General features: G+C 45.5%; 1 protein-coding gene across 30 annotated transcripts in view; it reads left to right on the forward strand.

Moving 5' to 3' along the window:
* The window catches only part of PCNT (pericentrin), a 148638-nt gene extending 131816 nt beyond the window's left edge, over positions 1 to 16822 (forward strand). For 29 of the 30 annotated variants that reach the window (XM_044751091.2, XM_044751101.2, XM_044751097.2 and 26 more), the window contains 9 exons: positions 2426 to 2634; positions 3535 to 3637; positions 4792 to 4965; positions 9107 to 9226; positions 10654 to 10886; positions 12573 to 12649; positions 13718 to 13853; positions 15768 to 15895; positions 16377 to 16822. In XM_044751091.2, the coding sequence (XP_044607026.2) occupies positions 2426 to 2634; positions 3535 to 3637; positions 4792 to 4965; positions 9107 to 9226; positions 10654 to 10886; positions 12573 to 12649; positions 13718 to 13853; positions 15768 to 15895; positions 16377 to 16420 (1224 nt within the window). In that variant the 3' untranslated portion in view covers positions 16421 to 16822. Of the gene's footprint in view, positions 1 to 2425; positions 2635 to 3534; positions 3638 to 4791; positions 4966 to 5152; positions 5443 to 9106; positions 9227 to 10653; positions 10887 to 12572; positions 12650 to 13717; positions 13854 to 15767; positions 15896 to 16376 lie in introns of those variants that run through there. The other variant, XM_070489116.1, reaches the window with a different exon arrangement.
* The last annotated feature ends 612 nt before the right edge of the window (positions 16823 to 17434 follow it).

Here is a 17434-nt window from a genome sequence, read left to right on the forward strand (position 1 = left end):
TCTAGTTCTTTTTTGTGTAGTGCTAGATTCAGTTTGCTAGTATTTTGTTAAGGATTTTACATCTATGTTCATAAGGGATATTTGTCTGTAGTTTTCTTTTCTTGTGACATGTCTGATTTTGACATCAGGATGGTTTTGGCCTCACAGGTTGGATTGGGAAGTGTTCGCTCTTTTATTTTTTGCATGAGCCTTATTTATGTAAACCAGAAGCCTTTGTTTCTGAGAAGATTATGTCCTGTGTCTTCTCATGGATTGATATTTTCCCCTCTTGAAAAATGTTTTTAAAAACCTTAAAATACCTTCGCGCTTTCTGTTTTGTTTTTTGTGAAATTATAAAAAGTTTTTTAAAACACCCAAGGAAAACAAATGGCCTGGTCTTTGTAGTGGTTAGCTTGCCATGAAGTCGTCGAGAAGTGTGTGTGTTTCTAAGAATGAAACTCTAGGTTTCTAAATGTTACAAGGATAAGTCAGATTCCAAAATGCTATAAGATTAGTTTTGTAAGTTTGTATGAGGGATGTGAGTACTATTTTTTAACAGCTTTGTGGAGATAGAGTTTGTACACTGTGGAGTTCACCAATTTAAATTGCACAATTCAGTGGTTTTTGGTATATTCAAAGAGTTGTGCAGCCATCGCTAGCCAATTTCAGAACATGTTCATCACCCCAAAACAGAACCCCATACCCTCCATTTCCCTCTTCAGCCCCCAGTAACTACTAATCTACCTTCTGTTTCTGTGGATTTGCCTATTCCAGACATTTCACATAAATGGAATTATGCGCTCTAGTGCCTTTTGTGTCTGGCTTTTTTTGTGGTGTTTTTGAGGTTCATCCACATTGTAGCTTGTGTCAGCAATGATTGATACTTTTTGCTCTGGTAAACAACCTTAAAAATCCTAGTGTTTTGTCACCAGCAATCTTGGAAAGTGGAAGAATAGTTTGGAGGTGACAGAGTGAGCAGAGTGTGGCCGGAAGGGGTCCCAAGTTGGTATGTGAAGGAGGCGAGTAGAATCAAGCTCCTGGGTGGGCCTTGGTGATTCAGGACCCCTAGAATGTGTTCAAGCTTGTGTGTGTGTGTGCGTGTGTGTGTGTGTTGGCCTTTTTTCCTTTGGGAAGAGGGGTCTGGTAGCCTTCATGTTCTTCTCAGAGGACTTCCCCAAACCATATAGAAACTTTTCAGCCAAACCCTTTTATTTAATTTTGGGGTTTTTTTGGTAAAAATGAGTGGTAACTTGATTGCTTAAAAACATAAAGACAAAGAAAATGTTTTCTAAGTTAAATTAATAACTATTCTTCATGATGCACCTTGATATGTGTTTTTAAGTGATGTAGCCCTTTTGGTGTTATTTTTACTGTAGATGGTTAATTTGTTCAGGATTCTACAATCATTTTCTAGTCATAGTGGCCGAGACCTCCCAAGGTAGTCATTTCAGGGCCAGTTTCATCTTTTCTAAACAAAATAAACTTGTCAGTCCCCTCGTGTCTTACTTTCTCCATCCGGAAAATAGATCAATAACAGTCCCCGTTTCCTCACAAAACTGAGCATTAACTGAGATGATGTCAGCAAGGGCAAGTCTGTAAACTGCATCCCTGAGAAGGTGCGCAGCCAGAAAGCGCGTGGTCTGTGTTGTGCACAGGCCGCCGAGTTGGAGGCTCAGCTGGGTTCTTGGCTTCTGAGGTTCTTTCCCCAACATGGTGGAGCCTTGTCTGCGTGACTTCAGTCACGGGGACGACTCTTGCCTGTTCCGTCTTCATTTCCCCACTAGGAGGCCCCTCACCTGTGGAGGCTCTGCCATGCGCTCTCCCCGCCCCTGCTGCCCTTCTCACACTTATCACTTGTCGGCTGGTTTCTCCCAGGCACCACTGTTGTGAAGAGCATTTCACACGGGGGGAGGTTTCCATTTGTCGAGGCCTTCCCTGACTCGGCTGCCCCAGCTTGACGGTGTGCATGTGTTCAAATGACTGTTCGTGTGTGGGAGCGTGTTCCTGTGTGCTTATCTCCGTGCGTCAGCATGTGTGTGCAAGTTTTGTGTGAGTGCACGTGTGTTGGCACGCACGTGTTGGTGTGTTGGGGGTGGGGAAGCAGAACTTGGCCTGCGAAGCTTCATCCTGTCTCAGCGTTGCAGGCTCCTCTCCTCTTCCCTCATGCCGACCCTGGGCCTGGTGAAAGCCTAATAGTTTCCGAAAATAAAGATAAAAACTTTACCACTGAAAGTCTGGAGTGATCCATGTTACACCCGAAACCCCTGGTGTGGAGGGTTTTGGGTGACCTAGTTTGAGGGGTCTGGATGGAGGGCAGTGTGTAGAGCAGCCCCCGCCCCCAGGGACCTGGTGCTGGGGGGTGCGCCCATGTGTACTGCTGGGCTATGGTCTTCTGCCTCTGGAACGTGTGCAAAAGTCTTCTCTGTGGTCTTGCCCTTGACAACAGCGAGAATTGGAGTTACAGCGCCAGCGCGATGGGCACAAGATCACGCAGCTTCAGCAGACGGTGAGAGAGCTGGAGGCAAAGGAGGCTGCACACCTCTGCCCGGAGTCCCAGCATCTCCGAGAGCAGCAGCAGGGTCTGGAGAAGATTCGGCAGCAGCTGCTCTGTGCTGCTGGGCTTCTGACCACCTTCATCAACCAGACTGTAGACAGGTAAGTTCCTTAGAACTGACTAGGACCATGTGATCATGCGCCTGCTGTAGCAAGAAAAATTCTGAAGTTTGAGCGTGTCTTTGATTTCAGGTCCATGTTTTAATGAAACTGACTCTCTCTCTTTTCCCATGTGTTTGGATGAATTAGCGGGCAGCTTTCTCCTGAAAGGTGTTGACAAAATTGTATTCTTTGCATTCTAATATGAGAAAAAAATCCAGGTTTGTTCTAGATCACTTCTCCCCATGTCCCTTTACAATTGTTCCCCACCCAGAGGGGCCGCTGGCGTGTGGCCAACGGTGTGCTGTGTCTGCCTTCCCCGAGACCCTGGAACTGCCGCTTACGTGACCAGGATGTGTCCATGTGGTTGAGGAGCCAAGACCCATGGTGTTTTGTATGAACAGAAAAATTAGTGTTTGCCTTTTCAGCAAATACAGGCCTGCTGTTTGCACAGTAATTGGGTTTAATTCATGGAGCAGCATGGCCTCTAAGCCAGCTTTATTTAGGACAGTATTTTAACAACCAACGGAGAATCCCAACAGAAAGCCGCTATAGGAGGCCTGAGTGCTGAGGGAGCCTTGGTGCTCACTGGTCAGTAGCTGGAGGTTTCTGGGCTTCACAGACCATCCACCCTGGGGCTGTGCTGCCTCACGCCTGCCACCATCAGTAGAGGGGCTCCCAGCCCCACCCTCTGGGGACAGAACACGGCTCAATGAAGTAATGCACAAGCCTGTTCACGGTGGCCCATGAACAGCCATTCTGGAACCCTGGGGGATGCCTCACTCTCCCTGGGGGCTGTCCAGACCCATCCTCTCATCTCTTCAGCATGGATTTTCTCTGTGTCTTTGGATAACTGTCAGATGAGATCTGTCTGAACCTTTTAAACATTCATTTATTTTACAGGACAATTAGCGATTGGACAACATCAAATGAGAAAGCAGTGACATCTTTATTGCATACGTTAGAGGAACTCAAGTCTGAGTTGAGCATGTCCAGCTCCTCCCAGGTGAGAGATGGCGTGGCCACTGCCCGGGTCCCCCAACCCTGCCCTGTCGTGGAGTTTCCTTTTATTGTGACTGCTTGTTCCTCCCTTCCTCAACTCCTTTTCTGTTTTAAAGTTTGCCATGTGGGTGAGTGAGCCGGTGGCTCCCATGTGACATGTGGATGGGTGACTCTCTGTGTCGCCCCTAGAAGTCTGCGTGACTTTGCTGGCTCCCCTCCTCCTGTGTGGGTGTCAGGGACTCATGTGCACTTTCTCTGTTGCTGCTGCCACAGGCCTGGTGTGCCCTCAGGTGGGTGCTGATCTGTGCTGCTCGGAGGGCAGACACCCCAGGGCTGCTCCAGCCCAGCCTCTTCCTCCTCACTCATGTTGAGAGCCTGAGCCAGAGATGAACTCCTGAGGCCTCCTGTGAAATTCTGAGCCCCTGGCAGCTGCATCTGAAGGTGTTTAGGAGTCTTGGTTGCTGATAAAAATTCCTGATAAATGTTCTGTGACAGTCATGAAATCATGATGTTTACTGTGAAAACAGCACACGTGTTAGGCAGCATGAGAGCTGACTGGCTTGCTCTCTTTGACCCCACTCTCAACTCTGACCCCACTTCCCTTCTGACCATGCTCTCGACTCTGACCCTGCTCACCCTCTGACCCCACTTGCCCAGTGTAATCAGTTGGTGTGGTGTATCCTGCCTGCTTATCTGTTGGGCACCACAGCACTGCCTTCCTTGGTGGCCCGCGCCTGCCGTGGGCTGAATGTTACTCAGATGTGGGAATGACACCTCTGTTTTAAGCAGCTTATTCATTGGACCCTGTGTTCAGGGATGAACATATGATGCCCCTGGCCACCACGTCCATGCTGCCTGTTTGCATTGTTGTTAGACAGAGGGCTGGGCTCTGGTACAGGTTTACTTTGCTCATACAGCCCAGTTTTGTGCAGAGTCTATTTCATGGAGGATTGAAGAGAAATGTAGTTTGATGACTTTTATTGTTTCCTCTCCCATAGATGGTCAGCTCTGCCCAGCCCCACAAGCTTCTCACTGAACCCCAAACACATGTAAAATCATAACCCCTGAAAGTAATGAACAATGAAAACCGCAAGCAATGTGCATGCCTTTTAACAGAAAAATTTCTTACACGTTTATTTTTGTTTTTTTCTTTTTAAGAAAAAAATGACAGCAGAGCTACAGATCCAGCTGGTGGAAGTCTTGCTGAAAGATAACGACTCCCTTACGAAAGCCCTCGGTGCAGCGACTCAGGAGAAGGTGGAGTTGTGCAGGGCTGTGTCCCACCTGGAAAAGACCCTGAAGCACCACCTGCTCAAGGGCTGTGCGCTGAGGGTAGGTGTCATGCTGCTCTGTCACGGCTCAGCGCCCGCCGACAAGCCTGGGGTGACGTGAGCCGGGCTTCCTTCACGGTGTGGGCACTGCTGTCCGTTCTTCCTGGTTAGCTGCTGTGAGCTCTGTCCTCCCTCAAGGCCACAATATCTTATTTAACATTTTAGCGAATTTTCTGCTCTGTTCACAGACACGGACACAGATACCCACACACAGGCTTTCACACGTGATCCTTGCTGTGAGATGGTGTTTGACAGATGTTCGTGGAAGGAAATTGTGACTAAGAATATAATGATCTGATGAAATTAGCATTTAATTTGACTTCTGTCTAATTTATAATTTTCTTGACTGTGTAGTTTGATAGACTCTTTTCCTAAAATGCCTGATTTTTTTTATATTTAAATTGTTTTTTGTTTCTGATTTTCTTTACTTGTTTTAAAATTAAAACTTTTTAAAAAATATTTTTTAATTTACATATGGTAGAATCTGCCTGTTGTTTGTGTGAAGTCATTTGAGTTTATACACGTTTAGATTCTTGTGCTTGGCGTCACCACCACTGTTAACAGAGTATACAGCAATACATCCGCACCCTGTCCCCAGCATCCTGTCCCCAACACCCTGTTCCTGGCTGCTGCAGGCTCTGACTCAGCCCCTTCCCTGTCATGTGTCTTATCCCGAATGTCATGTCCTTGGGATCACACAGTGTGTAACCTTTTGAAGGGCTCTTCACTTCTTTGATAATGCATTTGAGTCCGTCCTGGGCATCGATGTGTCAATAGCTCATTCCTTTTTATTGCTGAGCAGCGTTCCATTTGCCTGCTGGAGGCTCTCTGGGATGTTTCCAGTTTTTGACTGTTATGAATAATGCTCCAATAAACATCTGTGTGCAGGGTTTTGTGTGGACATAAGTCTCACTTCTCTGTTGTAAATGCCCAGGAGCCGAACTGCTGGGCCCTGAGCTCCGTCTGTGCTCAGCGCTGCCAGAGTGTGTTCCAGGAGCTGTGCTGTTTTGCTTTCCCTCCAGCAAGATGTGAGAGTTGCGGTTAATCTGCATCTTCATATTTGGGGTCGTCAGTTCTTTTTATTTTAGCATTCCGATAGACATGAAGTGGTATCAGTATCTTCTTTGGTGAAGTGTTCATTAGTGTTTTGCCCATTTTTAAATTGGATTGTTTTCTTATTCTTTTGAGAGTTCTTTATATATTCTGGATTCAACTCCTTTGTCACGTATGTGATTTGCAAATGTTTTCTCCCAGTATGTCCTGTCTACTTTTCTGTGTAGTATCCTTTGCAAAACGAAAGTTTTTAATTTTGATGAAGTCTGTGTATCAGTTTGTTGTTTTATGGAGCATGCCAAGAGTTTTATAGTTTTGCTTTTCACGTTTGGGTCTATGATCCATTTATAGTTAATTTTTATGGTCTGAGGGATAGGTTGAGGATTATTTTTATGCATGTTGATATCCAGTTATTCTGGCACACTTTGTTGAAAAGATTGTCCTTTCTCCTTGAATTGTCTTTGTACCTATGTCAAAAATCAACCAACAGTATTTGTGTATATGTATCTGCATTTTCTATTCTGTTCCACTGTTTTATGTGTCTATGCTTTACCAGCTGCCTGATTGATGTAGTTTTATATCTTCAAATCTAGCAGTGGGAATGCCCCAGTTTTTTCATCTTTTTAAAATTGTTTGGTTGTTCTGGTTGCTCTATCCTTTAGTGTAAATTTTAGAACCCTTGCTGGTTATTTTGATTGATCTACAGATTTAACATAATCTCAGTGTGGGAAGAATTGGGAAGATAAAATGGTGCAGCTGCTTTGGAAAACAGTCTGGCAGTTCCTCAGAAGGTTAAACATGGAGTTGCTGTCTTACCCAGCAGTTCCTCTGTTAGGTATTTACACAGAGAAATGAAAATGTGTGTCCAGATCAAAACTGGCACACAGATTTTCCTGTCACTATTATTACTCATAACCCAAAAGTGGAAATAACCCAGATGTCCATTAATTGATGAATGGATAAATAAAATATGGTATGTCCATAAATAGATGATTATTCGGCAATGAAAAGGATTGAAGGACTGATACGTGCTGCAGTGTGGATCAGCCTCAAACATGTTATTAGTGAAAGAAGCCAGTCACAAAAGACCGTATGTTGTGTGATTCCCTTTATATGAGTTGGGATGTGTTCTTTCCTCTTGTTTTCTGGAAGAGATTGTGTAGATCTGGTATTTATATTTTTTTCCTTAAATACTTGTTAAAGTGCATCAGTGAAACCATCTAGGCCTAGTGTTTTCTTTCTTGGAAGGTTTTCAATGATGGGTTCGATGTTTCTGCTGTTGGTGGGTGAGTATCCTCTAGAAGTCGGTTAGATCCAGTTGGCTGATGGTGTTATTAGTTCTCCAGTAACCTCACTCAGCCTCTTCCTGCTTGTGCTTTCAGTTTCTGAGAGAGGAGTATGTATTGTCTCTGAAGGGAATCGTGGATTTGTCTGTTCTTCTTTCAGCTGTGCCTTGTCTGTTTGAACTCTGTTAGTATGTAAGGCAAAGGGACAAGCAGACTTATATTCTTGACTTATATTCTTTGATGTGAGAAGGTTTCAAGGCTCCATCTTTTTGTCCTGACAAGAGCTGCCATTAGTGTCAATTCACAGCCCTGTGTGCTGCTCTGGAACTTGCTTAGAAAGTGTGTTGAGGTTCCCTGTTCAGGGAGTCCCACTGGGCTGTGTGCACGAAAGCGCAGTCACCAGTAGAACGCCTTTATTCTTTATATGAAAGTTATCAAGGAACTATTTTTAATCAGTAAATCAAAGGTAGGCTGAGAGTGAACTGGTGGAATATTTCCTCTCTCATGTCCAAGATGACTTCTATTCCTAGAGCTTTTCTTTCCAGAAATGACCCAGCTGTGTTTTAGAACCAGGGAAGCATTGGTCTTTTCCTTCTGCCTCATCCAGGAGGTCACGGGAGAGCCGTTACACACACACAGACACACAGACACAGATGTATACACACACACACACACCCTGGATCACAGGCACACACACACACCCTGGATCACAGGCTCCTTCTTCCTCTCAGTGGTGCCCTGGGCTTGTGGGTTGGCATGACCAGGATGCCTTTGATTTCTGTTCCTAACTGCTGGACTGAGGGCACTGACCATGTGGCCCCAGCGAGTGCTTTGAACCCCCTTTGGTTTCAGGGACAGGCAGGTCCTAGTCATCTGTTGTGAGTGGCACCTTTGCTCCCCTCACTGTGGGACCCTTCTCCTTCTATTAATGTATTCCCCACTGGAACTCTGGGGTCCTCTGCACACTGTAGGGTCCTGACCATGCTGCATGTGTTCAAACTTGTTGCCTGGTCATGATGGCCTCTCTGCACGGTGCCCGTCCCTTGGTGTGAGTGGCTCCTGTGTGGAGCCCTCGCTGAAGTTTCTAGGAGAGTAATTTCATGGTGCTAGAGCAGAGCCAGGAGTTAGCATTTCTAGGTCTAGGGAATATGAGGATGTTTAATGAGAGTAAAGCTTTCAATTCAGGGTTATTTCACAAATACTTGTTTTTTTGTTTTTAATAAAAATGTACCCTTTGGGCAATCCTACTTGAGTAAATGGCATTTAATAATCGCTGCAAAAGTGTTAAGTATCTGCTTCATGATATCACGTAAGAATTTGGGCACCACAGAAGAGATGCTGAAGGTGGACGTAGGCATGGTCGTGTCCTGGCATTCGGGAGACATGGACCCAGCCTCCTGAGAGCCCCCAGCGCCACCTACCACCCATGGGGCCCCACAATGGAAAGGTCCTGGGGAACAGCCATGGAAGAAACAAGGTGTTTGAATGTGACCTTCTCCTTGGCATTGGGGTTGGGAGCAGTCATCTCCAGCCTCCTCTACTCTTAGCCACTCTTCCTAAGATGTTCTGATGTAAGAACAACTGTAGATTGGTGGTCACCAGAGGACAGGGGAGTGGGGGAGGGCGAAAGGGGCAAAGGGCATATGAGTACGAGGACAGATGGCATCCAGACTCCTCTTGGTGAGGAGCGTGAAGCAGTCTCTACAGAAGGAGAAATACAATGATGCACTCCTGAAGCGATACAATGAAAAATGAGTAAATAAAAGATCACTCTGTAGCTGGCGCTGTCTGTGTTTGTTTCAGAAGTCAGACAGGTCTGCCTGGAAGCAGGACAGAACGGTCCTGCAGAGCTCACCGCGACAGCCAGACCCAGGACTGCCCATGCCGGCTGCAAGTGATGAAGCAAAAGTCTGCAACATCAAAGTAAGGCTAAGCTGAGGCCTGTGTCAGGTGTATAGAGCGTGGTATAGTTGGTGCTTGTTATTTAAGACTTTATATTTTTAGAGCAGTTTTAGGTTCATAGCAAAATTAAAGGAAAGGTATAGACATTTCCCATTTACCCCCTGCCCCACACATGTGCAGCCTCCCCCACTGTCAACATCTTCCCTGAGTGGTGCACCTGTTACAGTCCATAAACCTGCATTGGCACGTCATTGTCACCCAGAGTCCACAGTTTCCATTAGGTTCGCTCTGCGTGTTGTGTGTTCTGTGGTTTTGGACAAACGTATAATGACGTGTCCACCTTTCTACCATCATATAGAGTAATTTGTCCTAAATATCCACTGTGCTTCTCCTGTTCATCCCTCCCCCATGCTGTCTAACTGGCGCTTTTTAAAATCCTGGGTTTGCTCATTGTAGCAGGCAACAGCATTGTCAGGACCTAGAGGTTCTCCTCTGCCTGGACATAGTTGCCAACACGTGTCAAATATGTGCCTGTTAGCAGAAGACATGCTGGTTCTAGCAGTCAGGTCATTTCAGATAAGGGAAGTTAAAGAGAATAACCTTTCCTTTGAAACTTGGTCTAGTTGTGTACAAATATGTTTCTGTGCTCCTGAGTGAAACGTGTGATGCTTTGAGTCATCAGATAATCGTCTGCAGCCTGAAGAAAATCCTAGACCAGCAATTCACTAGTCATCTTTTTTTTTGTTTTTTTTTTTTTTGAGGAAGATTAGCCCTGAGCTAACATCTGCCGCCAATCCTCCTCTTTTTGCTGAGGAAGACTGGCCCTGAGCTAACATCCATGCCCATCTTCCTCTACTTTATATGTGGGACACCTACCACAGCATGGCTTGCCAAGCGGTGCCATGTCTGCATCCGGGATCCAAACTAGCGAACCCTGGGTCACCGAAGTGGAACGTGCGAACTTAACCGCTGCGCCGCCGGGCCAGCCCCAAGTTGTCATTTTTGATAATGACATACAAGCTTTGGGCCCTCTCTTAAGGGGAAATTGCCTATTAGGACATGGGGACCAACCTCTGGGTACAGTTCAGGGGGTTTCCACAGCCTGCCCCTCACCCCAGTGATGTCCATGGAACCTGTGATGAGCCCCCAATCCCGCTCCCAGTTGGACCTTACTTAGTGTCAAATTCATGGTGCCTTCGCAGGGGCCCATTCGATGCTGTGGAAAGGACATCTGTGGTCTCCATTTTGTCTGATAAACAAGGTCGAACTCTGAACAGCAAGGTTGTCTCTGGTTACAGATATCATGCAGGGCTGACTTCGTGGTAATTTGCTGAGGAAAAAAATAGTCCGATTGTTTGTAAAGCACATCAGCACTCACGTGCTATAATAGGTTTGTCAGCAGGATGTCTTGGCTCCATGATTAAGTTTTACCTTTTTTTTTCTTTTAGATGGAAAAATTGTACTTGCATTATTTGAGAGCAGAAAGCTTTAGAAAAGCTCTGATTTATCAAAAGAAGTATCTTTTACTGTTGATTGGTGGATTCCAGGACTCTGAACAAGAAACACTCTCCATGATTGCTCATTTGGGAGTATTTCCTTCCAAAGCAGATAAGAAAGTTACCACATCTCGTCCTTTCACAAAGTTTCGAACTGCAGTCAGGGTGGTGATTGCAATATTCAGGTAACATTAAGACATGTACTGCCACCGTCTTCGTGAATGGGAGACATGTGGTGGTGGTTTTAGTCTTTGAATCTCTACAGTTGTCTTCTGTTTTAAGATGAATGACATTGAGGCCTTAAAGAAGATAGAGATGAGGCTTGACTTTAAGAAAGCATGTGTAAAATTGTCTTCTAGAAGGAAAAGATTTAAGGATGCCTTTTTATCAGAAAAGAACACTGTGCCCTTAATGGGTCTAAGGGGTCCCTCGCCAGGACAGGCGCATCTGACCAAGTTTAAAACTGCATTTCACGCCTTCAAATTTCAGTTTCTTGTATTTTAGTCAAATTTGTGTGACATAAAAGGGGGTAGGTGCATAGGAATACGTGATCCACCTGGTGGTGGCCTTTTATGGCTCAGGGGTGTTCCAGTCTTCACCTGTGGACCTGGCCGTGCACCCCCACTCTTGGGGAAGGGGAGGAGGAGCCTGCTGCAGGGTGCAGGGCCCTCCGTCTCCAATCTCCATGCCGACCTGCCCCAAGCGCCTGCCTGCCCAGCCCTGCCCATCTGCCCCATCCACAGGCGTCACTCACTCTCCTCAACCGTTATTTGCATAGAGCCTCAGTTTTGGAACAAAGGTGTGACTTCCTGGTGTGATTGGGAATTTTGACCATTTCAAAATTAACACATAAAAATCCGTTCTATTGTATAATTGTAAAATTCACTGAATTTCTAAAAGTGTTTTTCCCACTAAGAATTGTGCAGCTCTGTCTGCTTCGTGATGCCCATAGAGGTGCCTTCTCCAGGCCACGCTTACCTTTGTCTGTGGGAATGGGCACAGAGGGGCAGACTGTGCTGCAGAGAGCGGGTGGGAGTCCTAGTCCTTTCAAAGACCCAGCACTGTTCCCATCCAGTGCAGCCAACTGGGCAGAAGCCCCGGTTTCAGGGGGAGGCCTTGTCAGCCTCAGGGCACTTATTAGTCCCCTTACCCCTGAGTTCTCCCTAACACACACCATCCACCCACATGTCTGTCTGTATATTGATCTGTCCATCCTATATTTTTGGAGAGAATGCCCAGATGAGGACAGGTGAACAGACCATACCCTGCCTCCCATCTTCCTGTCAAGGGGGAAGGTCATTTGACTGCAGCAGTAATTTTAGCATGAAGCAGAAAATGCTTTCCAGGAGGACCCTGGGGCTCACAGAGGCCGGGGGGCTGCCCGGGAGGCCTCCTCTGGAGGGGGCTCATCTGGAGAATCTGTGATGTCTGCCAAGCCATGGAGGAGGGAAGTTGCAGACGTGATGGACTTGAGGGGCCATCCTAGGAGAGGGGTCTAGGAGCCCCCACACGGCTGCCTCTCCCGTCACCTGATGTGGCACTCCTCACCTTGACATCCCCGCCCACCATCTGAGTGAAAACGCACGAGGGCAAGGGACTCTGTTTTGCTCCCTGCTGACTGGGTGTTGCGGACTCATTTTGAACTGGAGTCTGACAGATGCCAGTCAGTGGGGGTCAAGCGGGGTCAGGGCAGGAAGGTTCTGGGCCGCAGATGTCAGGTCATCAGATCGCTGCCCTGTGTGGGTTGGCCATGAAGAAACAGAGTCCACCCACGTTCTGATTCCAGTTGTTGGTCACGTTGGACTTGCATTGCTCTTTTCACTCCTGTTTTGCTCTAGTTTTCAATGTTTTGTCTCTTTTTTTTTTCATAGATTACGTTTTTTGGTTAAGAAATGGCAAGAAGTAGATCGGAAAGGAGCTCTGGTGCGAGGCAGAGCACCCCGGCCAGGTGGGACTATGGCGGTTCCCTTAACTAACTGCGTTCATCAACTCCACCTGCACGCGCAGCCTCTCACTGACATGCTGGCCATTTCTCAGTGTCCGTGGGGCCGTACTGAAGCTCAGTGAGAAATGAGTAACTTCAGTCTGGGCAGTTGTCAAAGAGGCAAAATGGTTTTTGAAGGAAAATGGTGTTTATGTTGGAAACAAGCACAAATAAAACCACAGTTTGTACAGTTAATGAATCAGTGTGGTACGGAGGAGCAAATGGTGATTGAAAAATACAGAAATGCTTAAGTATATTGACTAATAGCTTATTTTTAATACAAAATCTTTTTTATTCTCCAAAATCAAGTGAAGTTCTGCTTCATGCTGCTGCACCTCTCCTTTGAGAGCGTCATTGCTTGCTTTTGGCTCAGTCACATCTTGTCTCTGCAGCTCTCTGCCCCCACGCAGAACAAGAGCAGGCCTCTGCAGAGGTCACTGCCTCCCATCCAGCATATAGGGACATAGCCCCTGGTCCTGTGGGGCCCTGGCACCCAGAGGGGAGGCTGCAAGCGGGCACTGCCCCCAGAGCTCTGCCAACCATGGCAACTGGGGTTGTCTGGCAGTGCTGATCAGCTTTGATTTCCACACATTGTTACTTCTTGAAATCAGATTGCTTTGTCAGCCTTCAGGCCTTCAGGAAAGTTTGCCTCCCACCTAGGTGCATCTCGTGGTCTCCAGGGTTTCTGCCCCTCCCTCTCCTGAGCCCACACCTCAGAGCTGGGTGGAGGAGACCCCAGCCCAGGTTCCCCTGGCACTCTCCTACCTCCGTCAGGGCCCTGTGCTCTCCTCCAGGGCGCTGCCCATACAGAGGCCAGGACTCAGGGTCAGCTTTGTAGGAGTAAAGTACAGGTGATCAAAACTTAGGTTTTTTCTAGAGCTTTTTAAAATACAACTTTTGTAACTTGAGTACTTTAAAAATGTTTTGAAGTCGCCATGCAGACTCTTAAAAGCTTATAAATTTAAAATTTTGGTAGATGGGCCTTCCTGCTAAAATGTGTTCATCTCTTTTCCTGATCCCTCTGTTGTGCAGTGATTCTGGGGGAAGGATTCCTGGGGCCACAGCAACAGCAGTCTCTACCTGAAACCAGTGAATCCCCAACCCGGGACGTGTCTTCCAGCCACACCAGGGACCCTGTGCCAAAAGCCTCACCTCGCAGGAGGGAAAGGTGAGTTGTGGGGCCTCTAGCCACTTTCCATGTCAGAGTTAGATGGGACCTGGTCTGTAGCCATCAGTAGGAGCTCAGTCTGTAGAGACAAGCTGCCATGTGTGGAGGTGTCCTTGGGCCGATTTGTGTGGGTGCCCAGACCTCCCTCTAACGAAAGGGGGCCCCCAGGCACAAGTAACCCCCCCATGCAAGACCTTGGTTGGCTTTACTTAATGTCTTTTCTGTGGGATTTGGGGTTTTTTACACATATAATGTGCCTTTATACTTAACGACTCCATTGGCATTGAGATGTTACAGCAACAATGTTAAACATCTATAAGTTATTTGGGGGAAAAACCTTTTCAATTAAAAAAATAGTTAAGAAGAGTTGTGGCTAGATTGTAGAACATAATTTTGTTTAAAAACTAAAGTGAAAGATTTCCACAGTGACTATGTGTAATTGTTATGATTTGAGGCCCACATAGGGATTTGATGTAATATGTTGTGGCCTGTCAAGAGACGTGTCGTGAATCTTAATTATCTTCATCACAAATTACACCCCATTTTCCTGACCATGAGATTTCTCATCCAAGTGTTACTTATGAAAGATGTGATTTCCATTTCCATCTCTCTAGGTTGAACCGTGTAAATAATCCTATTTAAATGCTGAAATGAGGTATTCTAGATTATGAGTCATTTATTTAATTCTTTCAGTTATGACTTTTCCAGTATTTGGAATGTATCTTTAAAGTGTATAGAAAAGTTCAGTTTATGACTTGCACATTCTCACATTAAGAACCATGTAGGTGTGTCATCTCTTTTCCCTCTGTGTGCGCTTTCCTAGTATTCTAAAATGAGCAGGCTGTACTTTCCTGAGTGCAAGGCACATCATCCATGTCTGCCATCAGGCTAGCAAGGCATGAAATGCTAGCATTTACTCTTTCACTCCGTGGCCTCTGGTAGATGATAACGTCTCCATACAAGCTGTGTTTTGTGAGTGTAACCATCTCTGGTGTCACTATCCTGACGGAGAAACAATATGCACAAGTGTCAGTGGCACCATGTGTCACGTGCCAGCACAGGCACAAATGAGTCTCATCTCTGGGCAGCTGAATGTTTCAGCTCACTGTGCATCTAGCTTTTGATCACCTCTGCTAATCATGTCCCACTAGCATATGTGATTCCTCAAAGAAATGTCTTTTGAAAGTTTTGGCTTTGGCCCAGCCCCAGAGCAAGGCAGGGAATGTACCAGTGTGAGTCCGTGTGGGCCTCGAAGACCGGTTCTGTTCGGGGAGGGCAGAGATTCTCTGTCTGGGGGCTGTGGCACCCCTCCCAGTGCCCGGGTTGGTAACATTTATTGAAAGAGTGTTGAAGTGTGGCCAAGCCCTCTTTTAGGTAGATGGCATGAGGATGACACATTCCCTACCCTGAAAAGAAAGTGAAGAATAACACAGGTGGTGCACCCCACACCTGGCGGGAGACCAGGAGGAAGGGCAGCTGACAGTGGAACAGGACAGTGGCGAGTTTAACCCCAAGTGAAGGGGATATTTAGGGCAATTGGGGAAGGACAGCTCCCTCAGGGCCCAGAGTATAGGCCTGAGGGACGCTGGTGCATAATCCAGTTGAGGCAATAGATTCATACACGAAGATTTAGTGAATAAAATAATATACAATTATTCTTACTCGTTTTAACTATGAGACGGTGTATAGAGGTTTGGTTTTTAAAGCACTATGCAGCACTCTTTTAAAGCCTCACTTTTTTCTTTTGTGGTAAAGAAAGGATAGGAAGGAAACAACCATCTGATTTACCCATTTCCACAGCTTGTCTCGTCAGCAGGACCCAGCACCACTTCCTGTCTGGTGCTCACTGTGTTCACTCTGTTGATTTCAACTCTTTTTTGTTTATTTCTTGGTCTGGTGGTTTGTTTGTTGAAGATCCAACCCATCCCCAAATTCAAGATCAGAAAGATCCCTGACTGCTTCTGAAGATCCAGAACATTCCTTGACGGAATATATTCACCATTTAGAAATGATTCAGCAAAGACTAGCGGGGGTACAACCAGGTAATAAACGTCCTTCTCTAACTGCTTTTCAAAATAGTATAACCATACCCTAGGAATGTAAAATAATACAGAAAAAACTGCTAGAATTCAGCCTAGTAGTTGTTGTTAGTTTTGGTCTTAATAATCAACTGTCATTAATAGCATTAGAAGAAAGATTGTAAGTACGAGGACATCTCAGAAATGTGTGAACAGTGTACTTAGCAGTGGGTGTCAGGATTGGTTTGACTGAATGACTAGCTGGGCCTTTTGGTCCTTTCTCTTACACTCATAGGAAACATAAAGATTATGTTGCAGCCAGGATATAATTTATCCAGTGTTTCTTAACCATCATAATTTAAACCACTATATGTTTTAATTGTAATTCTTATTTTTACCAAAAATAAGATTAATTCAGTGGTGGTATTTTAAAATTGTGAAATTATTCTTAAAAGACGTGTGAAGCCTTCTAACAAATTGCTACATCATTTTTACTTATATTTAGATTCCACTTCAAAGAAATCCTGCCGCCAGAAGATTAAACAATGAATAAAATCCTTGTGGCTCTTACCTGTGACAGTTCTATTTAAGGAAAAGATTTGTTTTTCCTTTTTTTAAGAAAAGCTTGTGATGTGGCATGGTGTACTGAGCCCTCATGTGCCTCAGATGCCAATCCCTGAGTGCCATTAATTGCATTGCTGCGAAGCCAAATGGAGTGTTTTCTATGTGACTTTAGTACATTTTAGCTCCTCACCTTCATGAAGTGACGTGTGTGCTCAAGAGTGTCAGACATCTGCCCAGTTCTGTGCGTGTTGGCAGAGCCACCTGCCTGCCTCCAGGATGGGTAAGCAGAGAATGGCTTCTTGTGGCTTATTTTCTTCAAGTGTACAGATGGAAACTCGGTTTCAAAACAAAAAGAATGAAATTAAAGCACTGTTTTATTTGTGAACAGCCCTTGTGTTGTTTTTGGTGTTTTGTTTGTTTTTTAGGAGGATTAGCCCTGAGCTAACATTCACCACCAGTCCTCCTCTTTTTGGTGAGGAAGATTGGCCCTGAGCTAACAGCCATGCCCATCTTCCTATGTTTTGTATGTGGGATGCCTGCCACAGCATGGCTTGATGAGAGGTGCATATGTCTTTGCCTGGGATCCGGGCCACTGCACCACTGAGCTAGCCTACCCCTTGTCTTGTTTTTTAATTTTACTGAGTTTCCTTTTATCACTGGCAAAAACATAAAATAGAATTTATGTTAAACTCCTGTAAGTCAAAGCTTTTCAGTGGAACTCAAAGTACACTTCACGTGGTAGAGACAGCCAGCCACTTGCCTTTGCTTACCCTCATGTGGCTGCGTAATTTTATTTTTGTAAGATGCTTGCACCACGTATCTGTTTCTCACAATTATGACCTTTTCATGTTTTACACATGTTTATATCTAGCCAAGGGTCCTTTACCCAAAAACCTATCATACAGGTATATTTATGAGTATCTCATTGTGTTTTTAGGACTTTTGAACATGACATTTATTCTGTTGGTTTAGGTTTTAATTTAAAACAACTTTTTCTAA

The sequence above is a fragment of the Equus asinus genome, chromosome 18 (genome assembly GCF_041296235.1).
Source record: "Equus asinus isolate D_3611 breed Donkey chromosome 18, EquAss-T2T_v2, whole genome shotgun sequence".
Taxonomy (NCBI): Eukaryota; Metazoa; Chordata; class Mammalia; order Perissodactyla; family Equidae; genus Equus; species Equus asinus.